The sequence below is a fragment of the Phalangium opilio genome, unplaced genomic scaffold (genome assembly GCF_054372755.1).
Source record: "Phalangium opilio isolate 3A_F unplaced genomic scaffold, DU_Popi_V2 ptg000002l_1, whole genome shotgun sequence".
In the NCBI taxonomy this organism is placed as follows: domain Eukaryota; kingdom Metazoa; phylum Arthropoda; class Arachnida; order Opiliones; family Phalangiidae; genus Phalangium; species Phalangium opilio.
In genome coordinates, this window is record NW_028324144.1 from 4,935,331 (window position 1) to 4,958,393 (window position 23,063).

The window sequence follows — 23,063 nt, forward strand, 5'->3', positions numbered from 1 at the left end:
TTACATTTTCCTTTCGAATTATGTCAAAGTTCGCTTGCTCTTTTTAGAAAGTCAATAGAATATTTCAAATATTCTATGTTGATACCTCAACACGTACTCCCTTCAAATAATTAATTTCATGATAAAATGTTTTCGGAAAATGTAATTGTTCTTGAAAAAGCGTAGATATGTAATTTTTTCAATTAATTTAGAGGGAATGGATCGATTAACAGTAAAATCATTTGATTGAATTTGATATTGATTAAGGATTAAATGGATAAAAATAACTAAAACAATTGCAATATCTGAAACTTCAGTCAAATGATAAACCTCACACATATCGTTTGTTTTTTCGGCCTTGGTCCAAACCAAGACGTTTTTTTATAATACAAGTAAGTATCCACACATCAAAAGGATTGAAAATTTTCTTGGTAGGCGTGTTTACTTATTCTCATTTATCAATTTTAATATTCCCTAAAAATTTAAAAAGACGTTTGGAGAATTAAAAGAAGAAAAAGGAAGAGTAAAAAGAAATGAAGATGAGGATCGAATCTTCTTCAGAAGAGGATGAAAAACGTGGCCTTGTCGCGAAGTAAATAATTTATGAAGACGGCTGACAATTTTTCTAAGATAAGGAAAGCACTCTCGCGTTCGTAATTATTGAGAAAGGCAGAGCGCGATTCATTTACACCCTTCACTCCTGCATCCATACTTAAAAAGCGAATGAACTAAGCAAGTGTAAGTCAAAAATATTGATATTTTTAAATCACAGGCTAGAATCAGGGCCAGCTTTTATATTAATTCGGCTTAACTATATGGACGAACCGTTCAAAAGAATGAAAGGGGATTTGGCTCTTCGGACGTTAAAGAGAGAATTAAATGGACAGATACATTTTTTTATCGACTTCGATTATATTATCTGTAGAAACAGGAATACATAGAGGACTTCATTAGTTTTTAAGATATGTTCGATAAGTATGAAACTTCCTATACTTCGTAATGCTAACTTACACTTACAGCTCGAGCTAGTTCGAGAACGACGTAAGTGAGAATTGACTAACTACACTCGGTGGTTAATTTTGCAGGACTTCAGTCTTCCTATTTAGTCTGCATTACTAAGCCTTTGACAGCGCCTGACCAGGCTCCAGTTTGTACCCAGTGACAAACTTATAGAGCACATCTTATGAACTTATGATACAGCTAATTTGAATCTATATGCTCAAATATGGTATGGTCCCATTTCTCCCAATTCTGTGTTTCCCAAAATACATTTTTATCCCAAACTTTCCGATTCTCAGTTCTCCCAATCTTATATTTCCCAATTGGAATTTTTATCCCAAACTATTCAATTCTCATTTCTCCCAATCGAATGGTTTCGTCTAATATTTTATGCTGCAAAGGGTTGCTTTCAAAACGTTAGGTTAGGTTAGGTTATTATCCTATTAATTAGCTGCCACCTTTTCCAAAACAATGGTTCCAATAATTCTTTGCCACCTTTTCCAAAATATTCTCCTATTAATTAGTTGCCACCTTTTCCAAAATATTCTCCTATTAATTAGTTGCCACCTTTTCCAAAATATTCTCCTATTAATTAGTTGCCACCTTTTCCAAAATATTCTCCTATTAATTAGTTGCCACCTTTTCCAAAATATTCTCCTATTAATTAGTTGCCACCTTTTCCAAAATATTCTCCTATTAATTAGTTGCCACCTTTTCCAAAATATTCTCCTATTAAGTACTTGCCACCTTTTCCAAAATATTCTCCTATTAATTAGTTGCCACCTTTTCCAAAATATTCTCCTATTAATTAGTTGCCACCTTTTCCAAAATATTCTCCTATTAATTAGTTGCCACCTTTTCCAAAATATTCTCCTATTAACTAGTTGCCACCTTTTCCTAAATATTCTCCTATTGATTAGTTGCCACCTTTTCCTAAATATTCTCCTATTAATTAGCTGCCACCTTTTCCAAAACAATCAACAACGCCTGAATTTAATATTTTTCGGTTCACTTGATGTACCTTAATGCTTTTGGGGGGGGGGTTGCACATAAGTCAATTTGCTTAGCAACCCTATCCCTCCAATAAATACATAAATAAATAAATTCTCCTACTAATTAGCTGCCACCTTTTCCAAAATATTTTCCTAATATTTAGCTGCCACCTTTTCCAAAACCATGGTTCCTTTAATTCGTTGCCACCTTTTCCAAAATTTTCCCCTATTAATTAGTTGCCACCTTTTTCTATATATTCTCCCATTAATTAGCTGCCACCTTTTTCTAAATATTCTCCTATTAATTAGCTGCCACCTTTTTCTAAATATTCTCCTATTAATTAGTTGCCACCTTTTCCAAAATATTCTCCTATTAATTAGTTGCCACCTTTTCCAAAATATTCTCCTATTAATTAGTTGCCACCTTTTTCTAAATATTCTCATATTAATTAGCTGCCACCTTTTTCTAAATATTCTCCTATTAATTAGCTGCCACCTTTTTCTAAATATTCTCCTATTAATTAGCTGCCACCTTTTCCAAAATATTCTCCTAACAGTTAGCTGCCACCTTTTCCTAAACATTCTCCTACTGAATATGTGAAACATATCATTGTTAATAAAACAAAAAAATTCTCTTTGAACTTATTAACATATGTTTTATGCTGAATTGGGACAAAAGAAATTGGGGGAAAAGACATAGTGTTGGGTTAAATGGGATTGGGAGATATGGGAATTGGGAGAAACGGTTTGGGTTAAATGGGAGTAAATCCTCAAATATACCCCATGTTAATTTCTATGAACGTTTTGTGGGCCGGGATTGAGAACTTACTAGCCGCCACGCCTCGTAACTCCAACATAACATGAAAACGGTGGTTGTTAATGCAAAATGTCAAAGAACATTTTCGACTCAAATTACCCATAGAAACCACTATACTTCAGTCATACCACCCTTTTTTGAACACCATTTAGAACCATGGAAATTTCTATTTTTACCTTTACAACTTAGTCTATCTCTAAATTCAAAGGTTTGCCTTAATTAGCATCTTGACGTATTTGTCAATAGATGTAAATAAAAATTAACACCTAAGACGTTAACAATTTTCCAATGAAAAATAGCAACCTAAAATGGCAAAAAGTTGCTTGTTTGGCCATTGCATAATCTCTTTGAGGTGAACGGAAAAGAGAGAGAGAAAGAGGGTCTTTGTGTAATTGGGGGATTTCGATAATGTGTTTACATAGTGAGAAAAAGGGACAGACCAAGGCCCGGACCTTTGAAAAATGAGCTTTCATTCCATTCCAAAGTACACCCTCCAGAAATGCTCACCCCCTAACCCCTCTAGCCAAAGCTTTCCGAACAAAAATAATATAAGAAGCATCTCTCTGAATGGGGAAATAAATTTTGACAGCTGCGCTGGAATACTTTTGGGCCCACGACCCCTTTTCTCTCGCATGCAAAAATGAATTATTTTTAAGTTTCTAATCATTTCCAAAAGCTCCGGAGTTTCCAGCCCAAGGAGCTAACCGCTTGCGCTTGTTACAATGTATTAAACTTTCGTCTTAGAGCCATTATGGAATGGAGTAGAAAAAACGAAGGATTGCTAATTACCATCAAAGGCAAACAGCCTGAATAACCGAAATTATAGGCGCAAGAGTGAATAGAGCCTTAATTCCGTAGTGCCTAGTATGATGTTTGCGACGTCTTGATCGTTTACTCGCTAGCATTTATGGGTCGACCAATCAGCGCTCTATTTTAATATTACCATATCTTTCTAATCCCGACGAAAATAATTAGCCTTTGGAGGTATTCGGGAAGTATTTTTAGTTCAACATTATAGATTTCGTAAAGATCAATTCTGACTGGTCAACCAAAGAAGCGAGACTAAGTGTTGTAAACACCATAATCGACACTACGGCCCTGTATAATGTTATTTATTGCATACTTAGAGTCGTGTACTCTCTCTATCCTCAGCATTTTTGGTCGACCAATCAGCGCTCTAATTTAACAATACGTTATTTTTCTTCTCTCGACGAAACTAGTTCCTATTTTAAGGCATTAGGGAGTTATTCTTAGTTAATCGTCATAGATTTCGTAAAGGGCATTGCTGATTGGTCGACCAAAAGAAAATAAATCGTAGAAAACATCATGCTAGGCACTTCGGAAGATTTTCACATAATCCATATGCTCACGTTCTGTTTTTCATATTTGCCTTCGACAATAGACTTATGAGTCGGTAATTTACCATGTACCGTAATTTTACAAAGGTAATTTACCGGTAAATTACCAAACAATTCGAAATCTTTTTAGTAAATCTAAGCGTACTAGACTACGAGATACTATAAGTATTAAAATGGTACTTCACTTTTTACCAAAATTTTAATCTGTAATTTACGCGGTACATTACCATTTTTAACATCTCTAGCCAAAAAAAGAAAAAGCTCTTCTACATTTCCATACTACAAATTCGCCATTTTAAATGATCCACCTTTTTGAACCAAATTTTGACGGTGGTTCACCCCTTGTATAATATTATTGAAATGCGCACGTTTTTAAAACCGTAAATTCTCTTATATATAGTTTAAAATAATCGCAACCCACGCTTTACTTTTCTATCCTAGATTTTTCGGCAATTTACTGGAGCGAACTCGGAGTGGACCAACCGTTCCGTATAACGTCCGTTCGCCTACCCCCTTCCTTCCGAGATTAAGTTTATGGCCCTTGCCGGCTATTACTTCTTTTCTAGTCTCCGAACACAATTTTTGGGGACCCCTCCACTTCCAGTAATAGGTTATATATATATATATATATATATATATATATATATATATACGTACCCCTGGAGGGTTCATAAGCTCTCCTAACCCATTTATAGGTGTCAATGTGCCAGGAAACTTCTAGATTCAAGGCTAGCGATTTTTCGTGGGGCAGCGATGATACTAACAAAAGTGGGAGGTGCTTGTTTTGTATATAGTTATTGACGTCATCATCGCCCAATCATCTTGTGTTTATTAGAGTACCCACGTTGTTGATGTACGTTTCATCATTATCCATGGGGTGATGCTAGTTACATATGTAGGAGGAGCTTGTATTGCATCTATTTTGTGACGTCACCATCACAAAATAGAGTACCCCCACAATTCTAAGTTTTATCTTTACACAAAAGGCAATGATAGTTAGAGATGTGGGAGGAGCTTATATGATATCCCTTTATTGACGTCACCATGGCCAAAGTTTCGTGTGTTTACTAGAGTACCCGCCCATATCACGAACTTTCATCCTAACATATGCGAGCGACGAAGTTGAGGGTGGAGCTTGCATGATATCCCTTTACTGACGTCATCATGGCCCAAGTAAATTTACTACAGTACCAGCCCATGTGTCAAAGTGTCATAGTTAAACATGAGGCAATGGTAGTGAGATGTGGGAGGAGTTTGTTTATTGACGTCATAATGGCCCAATCGTCGTGAGTATACTAGAGTACCCGCACACATTTTTAAGTTTAATCCCTTCGCAGTTCAGATTAGGGGATTTAGACTCCAATGTTGCTTATATTATTATCTGGTAATTTCAATGTCTCTGATTTTAACAATCCCCTCAAATAGCAGAAACCCAGTGATTTGAAATCTAGAGTTAACTTGGTTCATTGACACCTCTATGGCGAACCCAGTTTTCGGAAAATGACTTACCCAATTCCAAGGTTTCGGCCGTTACTTCATCGGACAAAGGTCCCGGTCCACGAACGTTATACGCCTGAACTACGACGATGTATTTGGTGGCCCTGCTTAGGTTCTCGATATCGCATTCTCCGTCTTGACTATCCGTTTTAGGTTCGACTGTCTTGTAGACGAAAGGGTCTGTCGAACCATACGGTTTATAACCAACGTAATATCCTTTTATTCGGCCGTGTTGTAAAGAGACTGATGGTGCCTGCAAATAGACGATTTGTCGTTTAAATTTCAAAATAAGAGCATAAAATTTATCGATAGTTCAAAATCCTGCTATTATTCTTAAAGGTAAATAGAAAACTGGATTTTGTTGAGTTCAATGGCGGCGTACTACACTTAAACGACAAGATATTGGTCCCTTTTTACATAATGAAACTAATTATTTAATTTAATCCAACTAAATTTTGATTTACCAGAAGGAGCGAGTCTCAAACAATAATTATGTCAAACTAGGGATAGATTTCATTTTAGAAGTAGGAATGGAGAACAGAGTAATCTGGGTGCGCGTCAAAGTCCCGGACCCCCTTCAACGGGAAGGGGGTATGAAAGAAGAGGCGGGTCATAGCGACAGAGGTAAAATGGAACTACATATTTTTCCCCGTCCCCGTCAGCAATGTCATCAAAACGTGGTTTAAGTGAGCCAATAAGGTAACCTAAAATTTTCGTTACGTATTGGAGGGAGGGGCTCTATACTATGAGTCGGACTGAAGTAAATACTAACCGTTCTCCATTCCGGCTTCTAAAATTAATTCTATCCCTGACTGTTAATGAAACGCGTAATTCTGATAAACAGTAACGCCTTCATTGCATCTACATTTAAGGATATTAACCCGTTTAATAATAATAAACACAAAAACATAATTTCTTTTTTTTTTCATTACAGTTTTCGATATTAATTATTTACTGGTATAGACAACGAAGACTGCTATTAAAGATCCTTTCATTAAACATTAAACTAAAGATTTATAACAATAAACTTCCAGTATGTTACATCCCTAGTATACTTTTTTATACAGCTTGGCCCATTCTTGAAGTTCGTAAATAACAACAGCTTTTTACGTTCTCAGAGCTCCTTTGAAATTTAAACCTTTACTTACAACTACCCCTTTCTTAACTATATAAAAAACTAAGAAGAAGAAAAACACCAACGAAAAAAAGAAAACATTAAAATTGAGAAGCGGAATATAGTTTACCTGCCAAGCAGCGTGAAGAGAGGTGGAACTGGTGCTTATTACTTGGATCCCGGTTGGAGGACCGCCGGGAACTAGAGGAAAATATGAGAAATATTTTTTAAGCAAAAACACTTTTAAGGTTTAAATAGGTATTTTTCGGAGGAATTTTAATGGCCTTTTTTAGAGAAAAAAAGAGTTTCAGAATATTAAGAGGGTCAAATTTAAAATTTTAAAATTTTGCAAGTGAATTTTCGAAGCCCTACTCTTAAGTATATGAATTTATTAAGTAGTTTCCAGAATTTTGTTTCATTTTGTCAATTTGGCTCTGCTAACACTGTAAATGTTAACCGATTTTAGTAATATTGTCTATATATTGGCCCACTGATATTAATATTGGAATTATATCTTATACCAGGGAGAAATGAGGTAAGATGGAGTGGAAATCATGATGGGCAACCTGCGACACTGAAACTCTCCCTTTTGTACCTCGCGCACGCCCCTACATTTCGGTAGGCGATTGTTAAGTGCTGCCGCGTAGCGCCATTGTATTTGAATGAAAACTAGCTTCTATTTTTAATACAGAGATGGCGTCCTTTACTATTTGGTACTGCACGACCCTACCTAACAACTGACGATGCTGGGAGGACTTCGGTGCCGTTTCCTAGGTGGGAATACAGAGGCAACGTTAAAGGTATCGTTATGGAGATTTCTACTCCATTCTTCTCTCCTTCATGCCTATACTATACAGACTCAGTACTACAGAGCTTCATTAAATCGGCTGCCATCTTTAAAAATGGTGGACAGAAAGAGTTAACCGATTTAAGTAATATTTAATACAATATATTATTATATTTTCTTAAAACATTGTACCGTTTTGGCTTAAAATTCGATGTCATTAAACTAAAATAATCGCTCCTAACAAAACTTTCCTAACATTATGAAATTTTAATATGAACTATTAGCCTAGACATTTCTATACATCTTCATACAGAAGACAGGAAAATCCTGGGGGAAAAGGCTTAGCGTTAGGCCTAATTGTATTTCGCGCTAGTCTGAGCATTAGGCGGGAACTTATTTTTTCCTACGGTATATAATATAAGCCTTGGACAAAATCTCTTCCCTCTGGGTCTTATTTCATTCACTTCCTTATACACCATAAGTTTATTTCCATAAGTCTGCCACATCTAGTACAAGTGATGCGATAAAGCTAACGGGAAAATATTATAAATAAAATTTTCACTGTTTACGACATATTTTTCTAGAGTCAGATTGTTTGTGGGTCAATAATGACTTACAATTTCTGCATGGCATACAAGTTATTGAATAATAAACAGGGGGTTTCTGATAAGTCTGGCGTAAATTAAAGGGGATGGTCATGGGGCAATTTTGAATCTAAAATTTTCTGTGGCATTTAGCCATAGGGGCCAATGTTTTCGTGTTATGATTTGAGTGTTTTTGGAATGACACCTTAATTAAATTAGAAATTATTGTCTTAATCAGGTTCATAATTAAATTTAAGGGGTTATTAGTAAAATACCCCATCCAATCTTAACTTGAAAACAGTATTCCTTAGGGAAAATGTCATAGAACATTTTTGACTCAAAACCGTCCAAAGAACATCCCCCTTAATTTATGCCAGACTTATCAGAAAACCCTTGCATAAAATTATGTAAATTTTTTCTAAGATTTTTTGTCTAGAAATTTTAAAGTTTATCAGAAAATAACACAACACAGCGTTTGGGAAAAGGTAGGTCAAGGGTGTTTTAGAGATACGGTGCCTAGGAGGGTGGGATATAAGGATATTTTTAAACTGGACATTAGGCCAGAGACCCCCCCCCCTGCCCTGGAATAAATAAACTGGTCCATAACCAATGACCAGGGCACGTCGTCTGCTAAACTGAAGAAGTGGATAATAAAATATTTAAATCCATGTCTGGACTCTGGTTACCCTGAAATTTTCTTAGTGGTCCCGTGGACCACTGACCCCTCCTCCGATTTAATTTTTACACTAGTCCAGGCAATTTTTAAACTGGTCATTTGCCCTGTGCCACCGCCTTATTATCTACGCTTGTGCCTATCAGAACATTTCAAAATTTATAGATACATGGAGACTTACGAAGATAACTTTATGTTTATGACTACAGTATATAGGGGGAAATTGCTAGAGTCGGCTTACGCTAGAGAGGATCTAGGGACGAAGAGACTAAAGCCAGAAGAAGATTTATGTTGGAAAAAGAGAGCTCGCGGAATTCTCACCTTCCTCGGAAGTAGTTACGGAGGATACGGCGGTGTAATCGCTCAATCCAATGATATTTTCAGCCGCCAAGCGGAAATGATAATCGCTCATGGGTGTTAAATCCTGAACGATTGTTTCGACTTGTTCGCTAGCCACTATAACATCACGGCTACCGCTTTCCCAAGTATCTAAAGAAAGAGATAACAAAAGAAAAAAAAGAGAGAACAAAATTACATAGTGATAACTATGGACTGTCAGGAACTGTATCAGTGGGCATTGTAGTAGGAAGAATACATATGACGTGTTCCATAAGTATGACAACTCCTATACTTCGTAATGCTAGAGACAGCTCGAGCTAACTCGAGAACGACAAGCGTCCATCTTCTTATTTAGTCTGTACTAAGCCTTTGACAGCGCCTCACCAGGCCGGCGTCGCTTTACCTCGAATCTATGACCTACCTTATTCACTTCATGACAAGCTCCAGTTTGTAACCAGAGATTAACAAACTTATGGAACACATCTTATGAACTGAAGTAATTACTGATAAATAAATATTTCAATTTGAAATATTCATTATTTTATATGATCTTTCTAATAAAAATTATAAGACAAATATTTCGCCTTCAAACTTTCTTTTACGCATTTACCTAGACCTTGGTCACTTGGTGTCACAAAACATTATTTTAAGAACATTGTATGTAGGCCTAGTCAGAAAAAGTCGTTGCAAAACTAAGTAAAGTTTCAATATTTGAAAAAAAAGGTTTCCTAGGATACTATTGCAACAATACTAAACTATAAATCGCCATTCCTGGAAGCCGTTACTAAAAATTCCTCAAAATTGGTCGAGTCGAAGTAACGCGGAAAAATAGCCATTTTCTTTAACGTTCGCATTCGAACGTACGTTTTAAAGAAATATAAGAGCTATAGAAAACCTAGCTCTACCGCAATTCACTCCATAATCCAGTTCCATCGGTTTCAACACCCAAAACCCCCAAAGGCCCATTCAGACTTGGAGAAATTTTACGTTTATGTCGGTCCCCTCTTAAATTTCGTTACGGTCTCGTCGGTACGTTCATTTCCCTGATCAGACGTTAGAGCAGACGACATTAAACGAGTTACAAATATGGTTAGTTTTGAACCGAGACTTTTGAATACTAAAATAGCTGCTCATCCAAAATGACAAATACAGCGCCAAGAATCCTAATACTTTTCATATGTCGTCTGCTAATGCGTATATCACTCGATCACGCGTTAGTGATGGACGATCAAGTGAGCTATGGCTAAAGAAAAGGCGCTAACGAGATGACGAAATCTCAACAGTCACTGCCCGTCGTCTTTTGCGTACCTCAGTCGATGACGCGTCAGTAAGGGATGATCGAGTGAGCTATAGCTAAAGAAGAGGCGCTAACGAGGTGGCGCCATCTCAACAGTCACTGGCCGTCGTCTGCTAATTCGTACCTCACTCGATCACGCGTCAGTAAGGGATGATCGAGTGAGCTATGGCTAAAGAAAAGGCGCTAACGAGGTGGCGCCATCTCAACAGTCACTGCCAGTCGTCTGCTAATGCGTACCTCACTCGATCACGCGTCAGTAAGGCATGCTTGAGTGAGCTTTGGCTAAAGAAAGGCGCTAACGAGGTGGCGCCATCTCAACAGTCACTGCCCGAAACTAGTTTTCAAACTAAACCCGCGAGCCTTTTACGTAGTTGTTGAGACACGTGTCGAATTTAACAAGCAAAGAGACTTCACCGACATGAACATAAGATTTTAGTCTATAGTCTGAATGGGGCTTCTTTAAGAGAGAAAATTGGTTAGGTGTAGGCGGGTTCAATATCTTACCTCTGGCTTTCTTGACTTGCAATATATATTTGGTCAAGGGCGCGTTTCCAGTGAAAGGAGTTTTCCAAGATAGAGTAATGCTCTTACTCGAAACGCTGACGATAGACAGATCGCTTGGTGGATCCGGTCTATCTGGAATTTATCAAAAAGAAAAAGCAAATATCATGAAAAATTCAGACACACACGGATCAAATATGTAAGAGGGTAGAAAAACAAGGTACAGTGCCGCTATTGAAAGAATCAATTTGGACCTAGCTTTGATAATAAGTTCTGAGTGAATTAGAGTGCATGGTTCTGGCCATGTTTACAGAGTGAAGAAGGTTTCACCTTGGCTGGTTCGGGACATCAGGGCCAGGGTTTTTCTGATAAGTCTGCCATAAATTAAGGGTGATGTTCTTAGGGCGATTTTAAGTCAAAAATGTAACGTCTATGACGTTTTGCAGTCAGTGTTGACGACGGCGAACCCCTAGTCATTAAACTAATAAAGATAACGTTCTATTCTAGACCAGTAACATTTTAGCTTTATCAGGGATAGATTTAATTTTAGAAGTAGGAATGGAGAACGGATAGTATTTCCTTCAGTCTGACTCATAGAACACCCAGTATAGAGCCCGTCACTCCAACACGTAACGAAAAGTTAAATTATCTTATTGCATCACTTGAACTACGTTTTGATGATGTTGCTGACGGGGATGGCGTAAAATACCCAATTCCTTTTTACCTCTGTCGCTATGACTCGCCTCTTCTTTCATACCCCTCCGTCCCGTGGAAAGGGGTCTGTGACTTTGACGCGCGCCCAAATTACTCTGTTCTCCATTCCTACTTCTAAAATTAAATCTATCCCTGCTTTATGAAAACCTATCGTTTTATTGAAATTGAAGTATAAAAAAAATTTCTTTCTTATGAAAAATGCATATCATGTGGATTAATTAAGGGCGGGCCATAGACTATGTAAACACATACACGATAGAGAAAATCTTGAAGTTGATTTACTCTTGAACATAAATTATATCTTTAAATAAGGTAACTTTGACATTTAAGGTAATTTTTGACATTCTTAGATTCATTTTGAAGATCCCTTTGAGAGCTAAGTCGCTATCTCAATGTTTTACTGCAAAGGCAATTTTCGATGAAACCTAGTCTTTAAAAAAACCTTTTTAGTAGGAGCGAAAACGGAGAGATGGATAATATAGAAGCCAGGTCAAAAAGTGAGTCTTTGGGGATTCGGAGATCTAAGTCTAACATCGCGAAGCTTTAACGTCTAATACGTCAACGACGTCTTCCCAAGAATGAAAACTCCCATAGGGTTTAAGAGCAGAAAGTGTAGAACGGGCAGGCTATAGAAATACCCCATCCGAAGTTCATTATATGGAGTAACTATGATAGTTTGATATGTAGATGGCGCTAACTGTTTATCTGAAGTATGGGTTTAAAGGGTAAAGAACAGGCATTCAAATGTTTTGGATGAGGTCACGTGAGAGTGTATTTCTGGTAGAGGGAAGAGGGGCGTCATATGGTGGGGGATTTGCAGCAAACAGAAATGATAAGCTACTGTGATCTCTATCTAAGAGAAATGCCAGTAGGTCTTGTCTCCAAGTTTTGTGCAGAAACAGTTAAATGAAGATGACGCTAAAGTTGCCTAAATTTTTCTATCGCATGGACATTGCCGATACCACGGTCGACAAGTGCTTTTTCGTATCAATCTAAAGTTTACTAAGTCGATTATCGGTTTGAGTATTGTTTAAACAATTGAGTACCGAGCATTTGGGCTTGGCAAATTTACCATATTTCGATTATTTGTCAAGTATTCTGCATCTGTACTCGACGAGTATTGGTCGATATGACATGAAGGCCTTATAATCTAGCAGTTCTAATATTATCTATGATTAAATGACCAGATACAAAAGATCTTGTCAGCGGCAGATACTGCCATCTAGTGTCTAGTATTCAAAGAATATTTTTTAAATAAGTAATCATCGCATTCTTATCGAATATTTATCGATTTTCTTCTTATCGGTAATCGTCTCGATACGTAAAACTAGCAAAATCGATTATTGGCACGAGTACTCTTAAAAGCAAGTACTTGCCCATGACTACAGTATAAGCCCCTACCGCTGACCCACACTTAGGCTTTATAGGGTTATGAATGTACTTCAAGAAATGCCATTCTGTTGATACATAAAGCACGAAAAGCAACCAATAGGAAGAAATTCTGCCGGTGCAGTCCGTACTGCAAACGTAATTCGAAAACTCGCCCAGCCGTAAAGTACTTTTCAAAGTTTATTCGATGAAAGAAAAGACGGTGTATTTTTATACATAGAAGTATATAAAAAGTTTTGGGCCTTTCTTGGAACCACGCTTCCAATACCTTCTATGGCAAATACTACACTCACATTTTCTTTGGCTTTATGGAGCTGTACCATCAAAGGCAAACAGAAAAAAACAGAAAGTGAGGGTGAAGTGTGAATCAAGTTACCTCCTGAGTTAACGAGTTAAATATTTACTGCCCCCGACCCTCAAGTGGTATATTAAGAAAAAACTTGCGTATGAATACTAGCTCGAGTACGTTGGCAAACCGGATTACAATTACAAGCAGATTTATATTACGAAATTAGGCCACAGGGTGTTCCAGAAAGGCTGATAGGAGCGAAGTGCAATGGGTTTATGAGCAATTTTGAGTTGAAAATGTTCTCTGGCCTTTTGGACCGAGGGCCACCTTATCCCAATTAAATTAATTAAGAAGTCACCTGAATAACTTAAAATAATACTAACTTACAAACGGTGGTCATCAGAGCAAAATATCATGGAAAATTTTCGAAACAATTTCCCACAGAACAATTTAGACTCAAAATTTCGGACAAAACTCACTGTACTTGGTCCTACCAGGCTTCCTGGAAATAGGTATATGTATATAAATACTAAGGTATTATGGATTCCCATCTCTTACCCTCCACAAAACATTTCACTTAGACTCCCGTTTAGCAGGGAATAAATATGACTTCTAACCCTACTCCCCCATATTGTGAACATTTCTCTCTGTGCGCATGAGCAAAATTTCAAACGCACCCCTCAGGATTCTGCCAAGAGTTTCCCCACGTGACTTAGCAACCTCCAACTCGTTTTAGAGGCACCTCACCATGCATGTTTAATGGCAGGCTTTTGGGTCTAGTTGGGAATCCAGAATAAGTTAGTATTTATACATATCCATGCCGGATCACACAGCACAATACTGTTTTCACGACCCCTGAATGAATCAAAAGCTGAACTAGTTTCGTTTGAAAGAAAGATAGTTTAATATTAAAGCCGAGCACTGATTGGTCGAGCCAGGGATAGATTTAATTTTTGAAGTAAGAATGAAGAACAGAGTAATCTGGGCTCGCGTCAAATTCCCGGACCCCCTTCCCCGGGAATGGGGGTATGTAAGAAGAGGCGGGTCATAGCGACAGAGGTAAACAGGAATTACGTATTTTTCACCGTCCACGTCGGCAACGTCATCAAAACGTGTTTTAAGTGAGCTAATAAGATAATTTAAACTTTTCGTTACGTGTTGGAAGGAGGGGTCTATACTGGGTGGTCTATGAGTCGGACTGAAGTAAATACAAACCGTACTCCATTCCTACTTCTAAAATTAAATCTATCCCTGGTCGATCAAAGAAGCTAGAGAGAAAGCAAACGTGACTTTTATCAACTCCACGTCTCCACTTTCTCTTATTTATATTTGTCTTTGGTAGTATATGGAGTCGTTTGAACCCGCTTCTATAAGGTCTACACTATCTCTACTATTCCTTCTAAAACGGAGAAACGTTATTGTTTCGTGGAAAATAGCAAAAAAAAAAAGAGAAAAAGAAGAAAAAAAGTAAACCTAGATAAAAAAGAAAATATAAAATAAGGTTCTAGATAGCTATAAGACGTGGATTTATAACTTTTGGAAGAATACTACTAGAAACCAAAAGGGAATTTTAGCTCTGGGGTAAAGCTATTACGTCGATATACGCTTAACAGGTTGAGAGCCAAAACATACACTATGCCGTCCTCTACAGGGTGAGACGACGTATACAAGTGACAAGTCCGTTTCTTCAAAAGGTTTTCGTAAAATCAGCCGTTTCTGATTGAAAAACGTGTAGCTCTTTCTTGAGATTTAAGAAATTTCGCATTCATACTTTCTGTTATTTTACAATATTCTGATTGAAAAGGCTTAGAATTTTCAAGAAATCACTGAAAACCTTTAGCCAATATCTCGGACCTTTCTTAGGGATTTACCAGAGCCCACTTGATTCACATCTGTCTCATATTTAAAGTTTTTAGGATAGATTTCAAATCCCAGTTTTATTTCTCAAAATTTTCAAAGCCATGACTTACTCCTGTTCTGCTTCCGAATTTTTTAATTTCATGACTTATTTCTGTTCTACTTCCTAATTTTTTAATTCCATGACTTATTCCTGTCATTATTTCCCATAGTTCTCAAATCAATGACTTTTCCCTGTTCTTTTTTCCCAAAACTATTCAAATCCATGACTTATCCCTGTCCTTTTACCCCAAAATGTTTCAAATCCAAGTCTTATCCCTGTCCTTTTTCCCCAAAATCTTCAAATTCAAGTCTTATCCCTGTTCTTTTTCCCCAAAAATTTTAAAATCCAAATCTTGTCCCTGTCCTTTTCCCCCAAAATTTTTGAGATCCAAGTCTTATCCCTGTCCTTTTTCCCCAAAACATTTTTGAGATCCAAGTCCTATCCCTGTCCTTTTTCCCCATAAAATTTTTGAAATCCAAGTCTTATCCCTGTTTTTTTTCCCCAAAAAAGTTTTGAAATCCAAGTCTTATCCCTGTTTTTTTTCCCCAAAAAATTTTTGAAATCCAAGTCTTATCCTTGTCCTTTTTCCCCAAAAATTTTTTGAAATCCAAGTCTTATCCTTGTCCTTTTTCCCCAAAAAATTTTTGAAATCCAAGTCTTATCCTTGTCCTTTTTCCCCAAAAATGTTTTGAATTCCAAGTCTTATCCTTGTCCTTTTTCCCAAAAAATTTTTTGAAATCCAAGTCTTATCCTTGTCCTTTTTCTCCAAATTTACAAATCCAAATCCCTGACTTTCATCCCAAAATATCCAAGTACTTGAATTATCCCGGTCCTTTTCTACAAAATGTTTCAAAATCAAACTTATCCCCGTGATTTTCCAAAATTTCAAAATCTGTCTTATCCTGGCTCTTGTTGCGTTTATTTAAGCAATGAGGGAGACGCGTCTCCTTGACAAGGTCTTAACTTATTTTTGCCTGACGGTAATAACTCCACGTGACAAGCACAGTCTGATTTATCTTACGGTAACACCCTGTACACCCATGGGAGCAAATGAGAATTTTTTTCTCAAAACTTCTATTTGGGATGACGCTTAATATGGGCCCTACTAAAAAATGTAAAGTTTTTTTTCTTCCTCCGGATGAAGCGAATTCTTTAAATAATAAATGTCAAACTTCTCCGTAGCCAAAAAACTAACTGCATTTTTAAAGATAAGATATAAAATAGTGGAATGGAAGCGGGGGAAGCAGACTTCGAAGCATAAATAACTAGTATGCAAAAAAATAACAGTATCAGAAGGATGACCACAGAAAATATACTACCAAGGAAAATGAAACTAAGGAAATTAAGCTCCCTCCTCATCATTTCACATAAGAAAACTTATTTTGTGATATGGTAGAAATTTATAATGAATATCCACAAAAGTAGTTCCTTTTCCGTGTACATTAATGACTCCAGAAGGTTAGAATAAAACCCTTTGAAAGACTTATCAGCCTCCCTCCCAAACGCGGGAACAAAAATCCCCCTCCCAAAACGCGAGGGAACAAAAAATCCCCCCCTCCGAAACGCGAGGGAACAAAAAATCCCCCCCTCCGAAACGCGAGGGAACAAAAAATCCCCCCCTCCGAAACGCGAGGGAACAAAAAATCCCCCCCTCCGAAACGCGAGGGAACAAAAAATCCCCCCTCCGAAACGCGAGGGAACAAAAAATCCCCCCTCCGAAACGCGAGGGAAAAAAATCCCCCCCTCCAAAACGCGAGGGAACAAAAAATCCCCCCCTCCGAAACGCGAGGGAACAAAAAATCCCCCCCTCCGAAACGCGAGGGAACAAAAAATCCCCACTCCGAAACGCGAGGGAACAAAAAATCCCCACTCCGAAACGCGAGGGAACAAAAAATCCCCCCTCCGAAACGCAAGGGAACAAAAAAGTCTCCCTCCCGAACGCGCGGGAACAAAAAGCCTCCTCTAAAAACGGGAGGGAACAATATCCAAAACTGAACTAAGGCCACCAAAACACGGAACTACACCCACCTAAACACGAAATATAATCCAATCTAAGAAGACGGATTCTGTACATACATTTTTACTTCAGAAGGATTACTTACATACGCGTACTTTTAAATTTAATCAGGGGATTATGTTAGAGCACCTAGGGATATAATCAGCAAAATAAATACACGGTACTAAAGTACAGGTCATCATTCCTACAATATATTTTCCGTGTTCGTACACTTTTTTACTTTAAAAAAAAAAGAAGGGAAAATAGTGGCAGCGCGAGGTCTTCAGTCCTTATCTGTTCTAGGCCTAGTTCTTTTTATTTTTCTCACAGTAACTTTTAATGAGAATGAATTGGAAATTGGGAGGATTTTTTTTTTTCAACTCTATATATGTTCGTTCCCCGTATCCAATTAAAAATGTAAAAGGCTATATCACTACCACGTATAAAAGACACTGGAATATTATCATGGGTGAGGAAAGTAAAAAATAAACAAGATGGCCCTAGGGCTGGGCCTTAATAGTAGCCACATCGTTATCTATTTAATTAGCACATAAAAAGGAAAGAAGTATAAAGACCAAAAGACACAAATTCAGAAGTATCCGACCCCAAAAGTACAGAACAGGGAGCCCAGTCTGAAATAAAACAGCTAAATTTTGATAAATTTGATGCTAAACAATACGAAAACTTCGACTTAGTCAAAAATATAGGAAATTATAGGACCTTTCATGAAATTATAGGATGATATAGGACCTTTCATGAAATTATAGGATAATATAGGAACTTTCATGAAATTATAGGATAATATAGGAACTTTCATGAAATTATAGGATAATATAGGACTGGTTCAAAAATATAGGAATTGTAGGACCGCTGGGCTCCCTGACAGAAGTATCCGACCCCACAAATAACTAGGGCCCTCCTACATTCCCGACCCTTTAGAGCTATATTAAAGGAAGAAAACTCGCTATTTTTGTCAAGCCCTTATGGTACAGTGGTAGAGTGTTTTACTGCTGCGCAAGCGACCCGGGTTCGACCACGAAAAATTTCAATTAAAATAAAATCTCTAACCGAGCTCAGTTACCCCTAAAGATGGGTTGAGGTACTATTGAGTTCCTTTTTAGCTAAAATCTAACGATAACGAAACCCGACAACCCCGGCCACTACTACTACTACAGCTCAGGTCAAACTAAGGGCCTTATCGTATACTACGATGTGGCTAAAAAAAGGACACAAAAAATTGAAAGAAAGAACAGGCAAATTGAGTATCTCTCTATACATACCTTGTACAGTTACTTGGATGGTTTTCTTTTCCTGGCCGTAGGCGTTTGAAGCGACGCACGAATATAAACCAGTGTCAGTTCGGTCTGCGCGTTCGATTATAACTTGGTCGCTTCTGAAATTGAAAAATAATTAAATCAATTTTTTTTTCTCTCTCAGGAAGCCTTAATCTTTTTGGAATCGAAGAAAATTCTAGGAAATTTTTAATTAAAAGTAATTTGGTTCTACGTGCTTCGTTAGGGATCGGGTTTTATCGCGAGATGAAGATATTTTTGAGGTTTCAGAGCTTTAATGAATTAAAGGGAGCCGAAATTAATTTTTTTAATTTAACTGGAAATTTGAATACTAATCACTCGTATTTCGAATGTCTTCCGATTTAGGATTAAGTGAAATAGGCCCTTTTTAAAAGTCGGGGGTAAGACAGAGTTTGGTGTTTGACGACGATGTTGCTCGTGGATCCAAAGACAATAGATATGACTTCAAACAATATGGAATTTGATGGATTGGTAAATTTGAAGTTACAAATATGGTCTTTGCCTCGGGTCTTTGGATACACATACAGTATATTCTGCTTTGTTTCAACCCAATATCAAGGAGACAATACCATATGTCACCTTTTGAAAAGAATCTATTATTTGATCACCAGTAGCTGGCCCCTATGGATAAGTTGAACACACTAATTCGACGTTAAATTATGCTAAGCCTAATTGATTTATAACTTTCACTTTAAATACCATATATTAATTTGCTTGATTAACCAAGGCTCCCTAGATAAAATTAACATTACTTCTTTCCCAAAAGCCAACATGATGCTTAAATACCGACCAAGGCTTAACTAACAAGCAACGCGGTAACGGACGATTAGATCGCGTAGCGGTTAACAGAACTTGGGTACAGTCGAACAATATTCTAGCCTCTCTTAAACTAATCTACGCATGTTCAGTGAGGTGTAAATGTAAATTCAGGATTATAACGAATAAAAGTCCAATCGTTAATATTTAGAAATGAATGATATTGGGGCTGTTCATAAATAATGAGCTACCCCATAAAAATTAGTATAAATTGCGAAACATGTTGAAGTCATAAACTCACCTTGAATAAGCGGCACTTTTCATAGGTTGACCATCTTTGAACCACATATGCGTAATAGGGATTTCACCCTGGGCGTCACAATTTATTTGCACCAAATCGTTTCTGGCAACCGTCAATGCTTCAAAGGGCATGTTGAAATGGACTGGAACTAACACAAACACAAAAAAAAAGCAAGATAAAGCAGCAATCGAGTTATGATTTGAATGCATGGTTTTAGGTATGACCCCTTAATCAAATTAGAAGTCATTGTCTTTCACTTTCTTAATTAAATTTAAGGGGTCATCCGTAAAATACCCAATCCAATCTTAACTTGAAAACAGTGTCACTTAGGGCAAAACGTCATAGAACATTTTCGACTCAAAATCACCCAGAGAACATCCCCTTAATATATGACAGACTTATCATAGACACGCTATATATACAATATTTTATGATTTAAATATTTTTGAAATATGTTCCAATAAGAAATTCAATGATAGATTTATACGGTACTGTCCCATTAAAACAACTGGTTCTTAATACTTTTAGAACTATAAAAGGCAAAGCTGGGGCGTACGAATTTTAAGTCTCGTATAAAGGAAAGTAGTGTTGAACAAGTGAGGACTCCGGATTGTGAAAAGCTGGCTTTACCTACCATGAACTTTTAGATTGATGACGGTGGAGAGCGGGGCTCCCACTCCATTACTCGCTTCGCACATAAAGCGACCACTATCTTCGGATTCAATCTCCCGAAAGACGAGGGATCCGTTCATCAGAGTTTGAACCCTTGACCCGCTGATGACCGTCTTGAAATCGGCAGAATCCAACTCTAATATAAAATATATATATCCATTTCCTGATAAATAAACAGCCCATTTCATTGTAGATATAAGAAAAAAAACCTTCCATCTCGAATTTTATTCGGGAATTTATCAAGGGAAAATCAATTGGGTATAAAAGTATATACCGGGCTGTGGTTTTCAAGTAAAAACGTTGCGGCATAAATTCATAAGATGTGTTCCATAAGTTTGTCTCTGGTTACAAACTGGAGCTTGTCATGATGTGACGTAGGTTAAACGTCATAGAATCACGTAAAGCTACGCCTGGTGAGGCGCTGTCAAAGGCTTAGTACAAGCTAAATAAGTAGATGGACTGCAATATTAACCGAGTGTAGTTAATTCTCGCTTTTCGTTATCGAGAACTAGATCGAGATGTAAGTCTCCAGCATTACGAAGTACAGGAAGTGTCATACTTATGGAATATACCTTATAAACTGGTTGCGGCTAATACAATGCGTTAAACATTTGAATATGAATTTTGAAATAAATCATTTTCAAAACTTGGGGATAAAATAGTCCAGTGTACTGTGTTTGCAACATGAGCACTTGGTTTTCGTAAGACTGGTTTTCTTATTGTTTGAATCAACCCCTTCAATGCAAACTTACTCAAACCTCACAAATTTCCCTGATTTTCCTGAATTTTACTTAAAATTCGAAATTTCTACGAGATTTTTTTTGTCAACTATTTATTTTCCCGAGTTTCCCCTAAGCCTTTTGTCAACTATTTATTTTCACGTGTTTCTCCTAAGTCTTTTGTCAACTATTTATTTAATTTTTCCTGAGTTTCTCCTAAGTCTTTTGTCAACTATTTATTTTCCTGAGTTTCTCCCAAGTCTTTTGTCAACTATTTACTTCCCCGAGTTTTCTAGGTTTGTATGAACCCTGAACTAAGGTGGTACACGATCTTCGGTCAATTTCTAAAATACTCTATAAACCACATCATGAACTTCAATTCAAAGGTCATCGAAAATACGGCATTCTTATTGGATTAAGCTAAGCTAAGAAAACTTTAAGATTATGTTTACATTTCGATTACTTTGTCTTCTAGTCACAGCGCTAACAGAGTGACTCTCTGATACGTGTAGTACCACGAGCATACAAACTTACCCGGGGATTTTTTCCACAAGACTCTGGGTTCAGGTTTCCCGGTTGCCTGGCAATCAATTACGGCCCGGCTTCCAACTATTACGTCCAAGTCTCGAGGCTCAATTTTCCATCTGGGCGGAGCTGCGAAATTGAGAACTTATTAATGACATTCATTTTTATTTAAAAATTTCTACGCTTCAGGAAACTTAAGAGAGGGTTCGAGTGCGCTAGTGTTCCACCTCGCTTCATCTACACTACTTTCTTTAATATTGGATTTAACATTATGTATTCACACGCGCTAGTTCTCCCTATATTATCAAGTATGGTTGTACACAGCTTTAAAGGATGGCTTAGCTATTTGATAAAGAACTGTTTCTATAATCTTCAAGGTTTGTTATTAAGGAGCTAGAAAATACCCAAAAACTAGTCTCATCCCAGGTGAAACTACCCCGAAGACTAGTCTCATCCCAGGTGAAACTACCCCGAAGACTAGTCTCATCCCAGGTGAAACTACCCCGAAGACTAGTCTCATCCCAGGTGAAACTACCCCGAAGACTAGTCTCATCCCAGGTGAAACTACCCCGAAGACTAGTCTCATCCCAGGTGAAAATACCCTAAAAGCTAAGTTACCTCATCTCAGGAGAAAATACCCTAAAAGCTAAGTTACCTCATCTCAGGAGAAAATACCCTAAAAACTAAGTTACCTCATCTCAGGAGAAAATACACTAAAAACTAAGTTACCTCATCTCAGGAGAAAATACCCTAAAAACTAAACTACCTCATCTCAGGAGAAAATACCCTAAAAACTATTCTCATCCCAGGTGAAAATACCAAGAAAAACAGTCTCATTCCAGATGAATTTACCCCGAAAACTAGTCTCATCCCTGGTGAAAATACCCTGATAGATCTTATCCCAGGTGAACTGCAGAAGCAATTGGTTCTCGTCAAATAGCTACACTACACTGTACAGAATTACAGGACACAGAGTGGCAAAATTGTCTTCGTATCTCACAGGGGAATGAATCTTTTTACCTTTACGCTTTGGCCCATTTTTCCTTCTTCTCATCTTTAAACCCGTGTTGCGTCAGGGATGGGGAAAAGTATGGGACTAAGTAATAGACAAAGGTATTCCGCGACTCTCGAGTCTCCAATTTCAAAATATTTAGGAACTTAACCTTGAGATGCTTTTGATGTTTTTTGGGCTCAAAGTACGCAATTTGGATCAGAGATGCTCTTAATTAACTACGCCATTGATAAAATGCACTCGTGAGAATGTACGCGATGGGGAATAAGTGGGCGGGCTTACGAGTACTGTGCTTCTATTTACTTTTGAATTAGCATTAAAAACCCTGTGTATGAAGATCCAATTACGATAAAGGCCTGTTCAGACTACATTAGATTCTAACGTTCACGAAATGAAGTCGGTTTGCTGGCTTAATTAGACAGTCTGTTTACACGTGTCAAAGAATAAGGAAAATTTTCAATTTCGTTGGGCAGTATGGAGATGGCACCACCTAGTTAGCGCCTTTTATTTAGCCATAGCTCACTCGATCATGCCTAACTG

General features: G+C 37.4%; 1 protein-coding gene across 8 annotated transcripts in view; it reads right to left on the minus strand.

Moving 5' to 3' along the window:
- LOC149718426 (cell adhesion molecule Dscam1-like) overlaps positions 1-23,063 on the minus strand; it is a 218,662-nt gene that overhangs the window by 65,182 nt on the left and 130,417 nt on the right. For all 8 annotated transcript variants that reach the window (XR_016370326.1, XR_016370332.1, XR_016370337.1 and 5 more), the window contains exons 10-17: positions 21,521-21,640; positions 20,230-20,403; positions 19,596-19,743; positions 18,506-18,618; positions 10,941-11,072; positions 9,122-9,289; positions 6,887-6,957; positions 5,655-5,895 (exon numbers count right to left, since the gene is read on the minus strand). Coding sequence is in view for 4 of the 8 variants with exons in the window: in XM_089844990.1 (XP_089701116.1) it covers positions 5,655-5,895; positions 6,887-6,957; positions 9,122-9,289; positions 10,941-11,072; positions 18,506-18,618; positions 19,596-19,743; positions 20,230-20,403; positions 21,521-21,640 (1,167 nt within the window). In the remaining 4 variants the exon portion in view is untranslated. The remainder of the gene's footprint in view (positions 1-5,654; positions 5,896-6,886; positions 6,958-9,121; positions 9,290-10,940; positions 11,073-18,505; positions 18,619-19,595; positions 19,744-20,229; positions 20,404-21,520; positions 21,641-23,063) is intronic.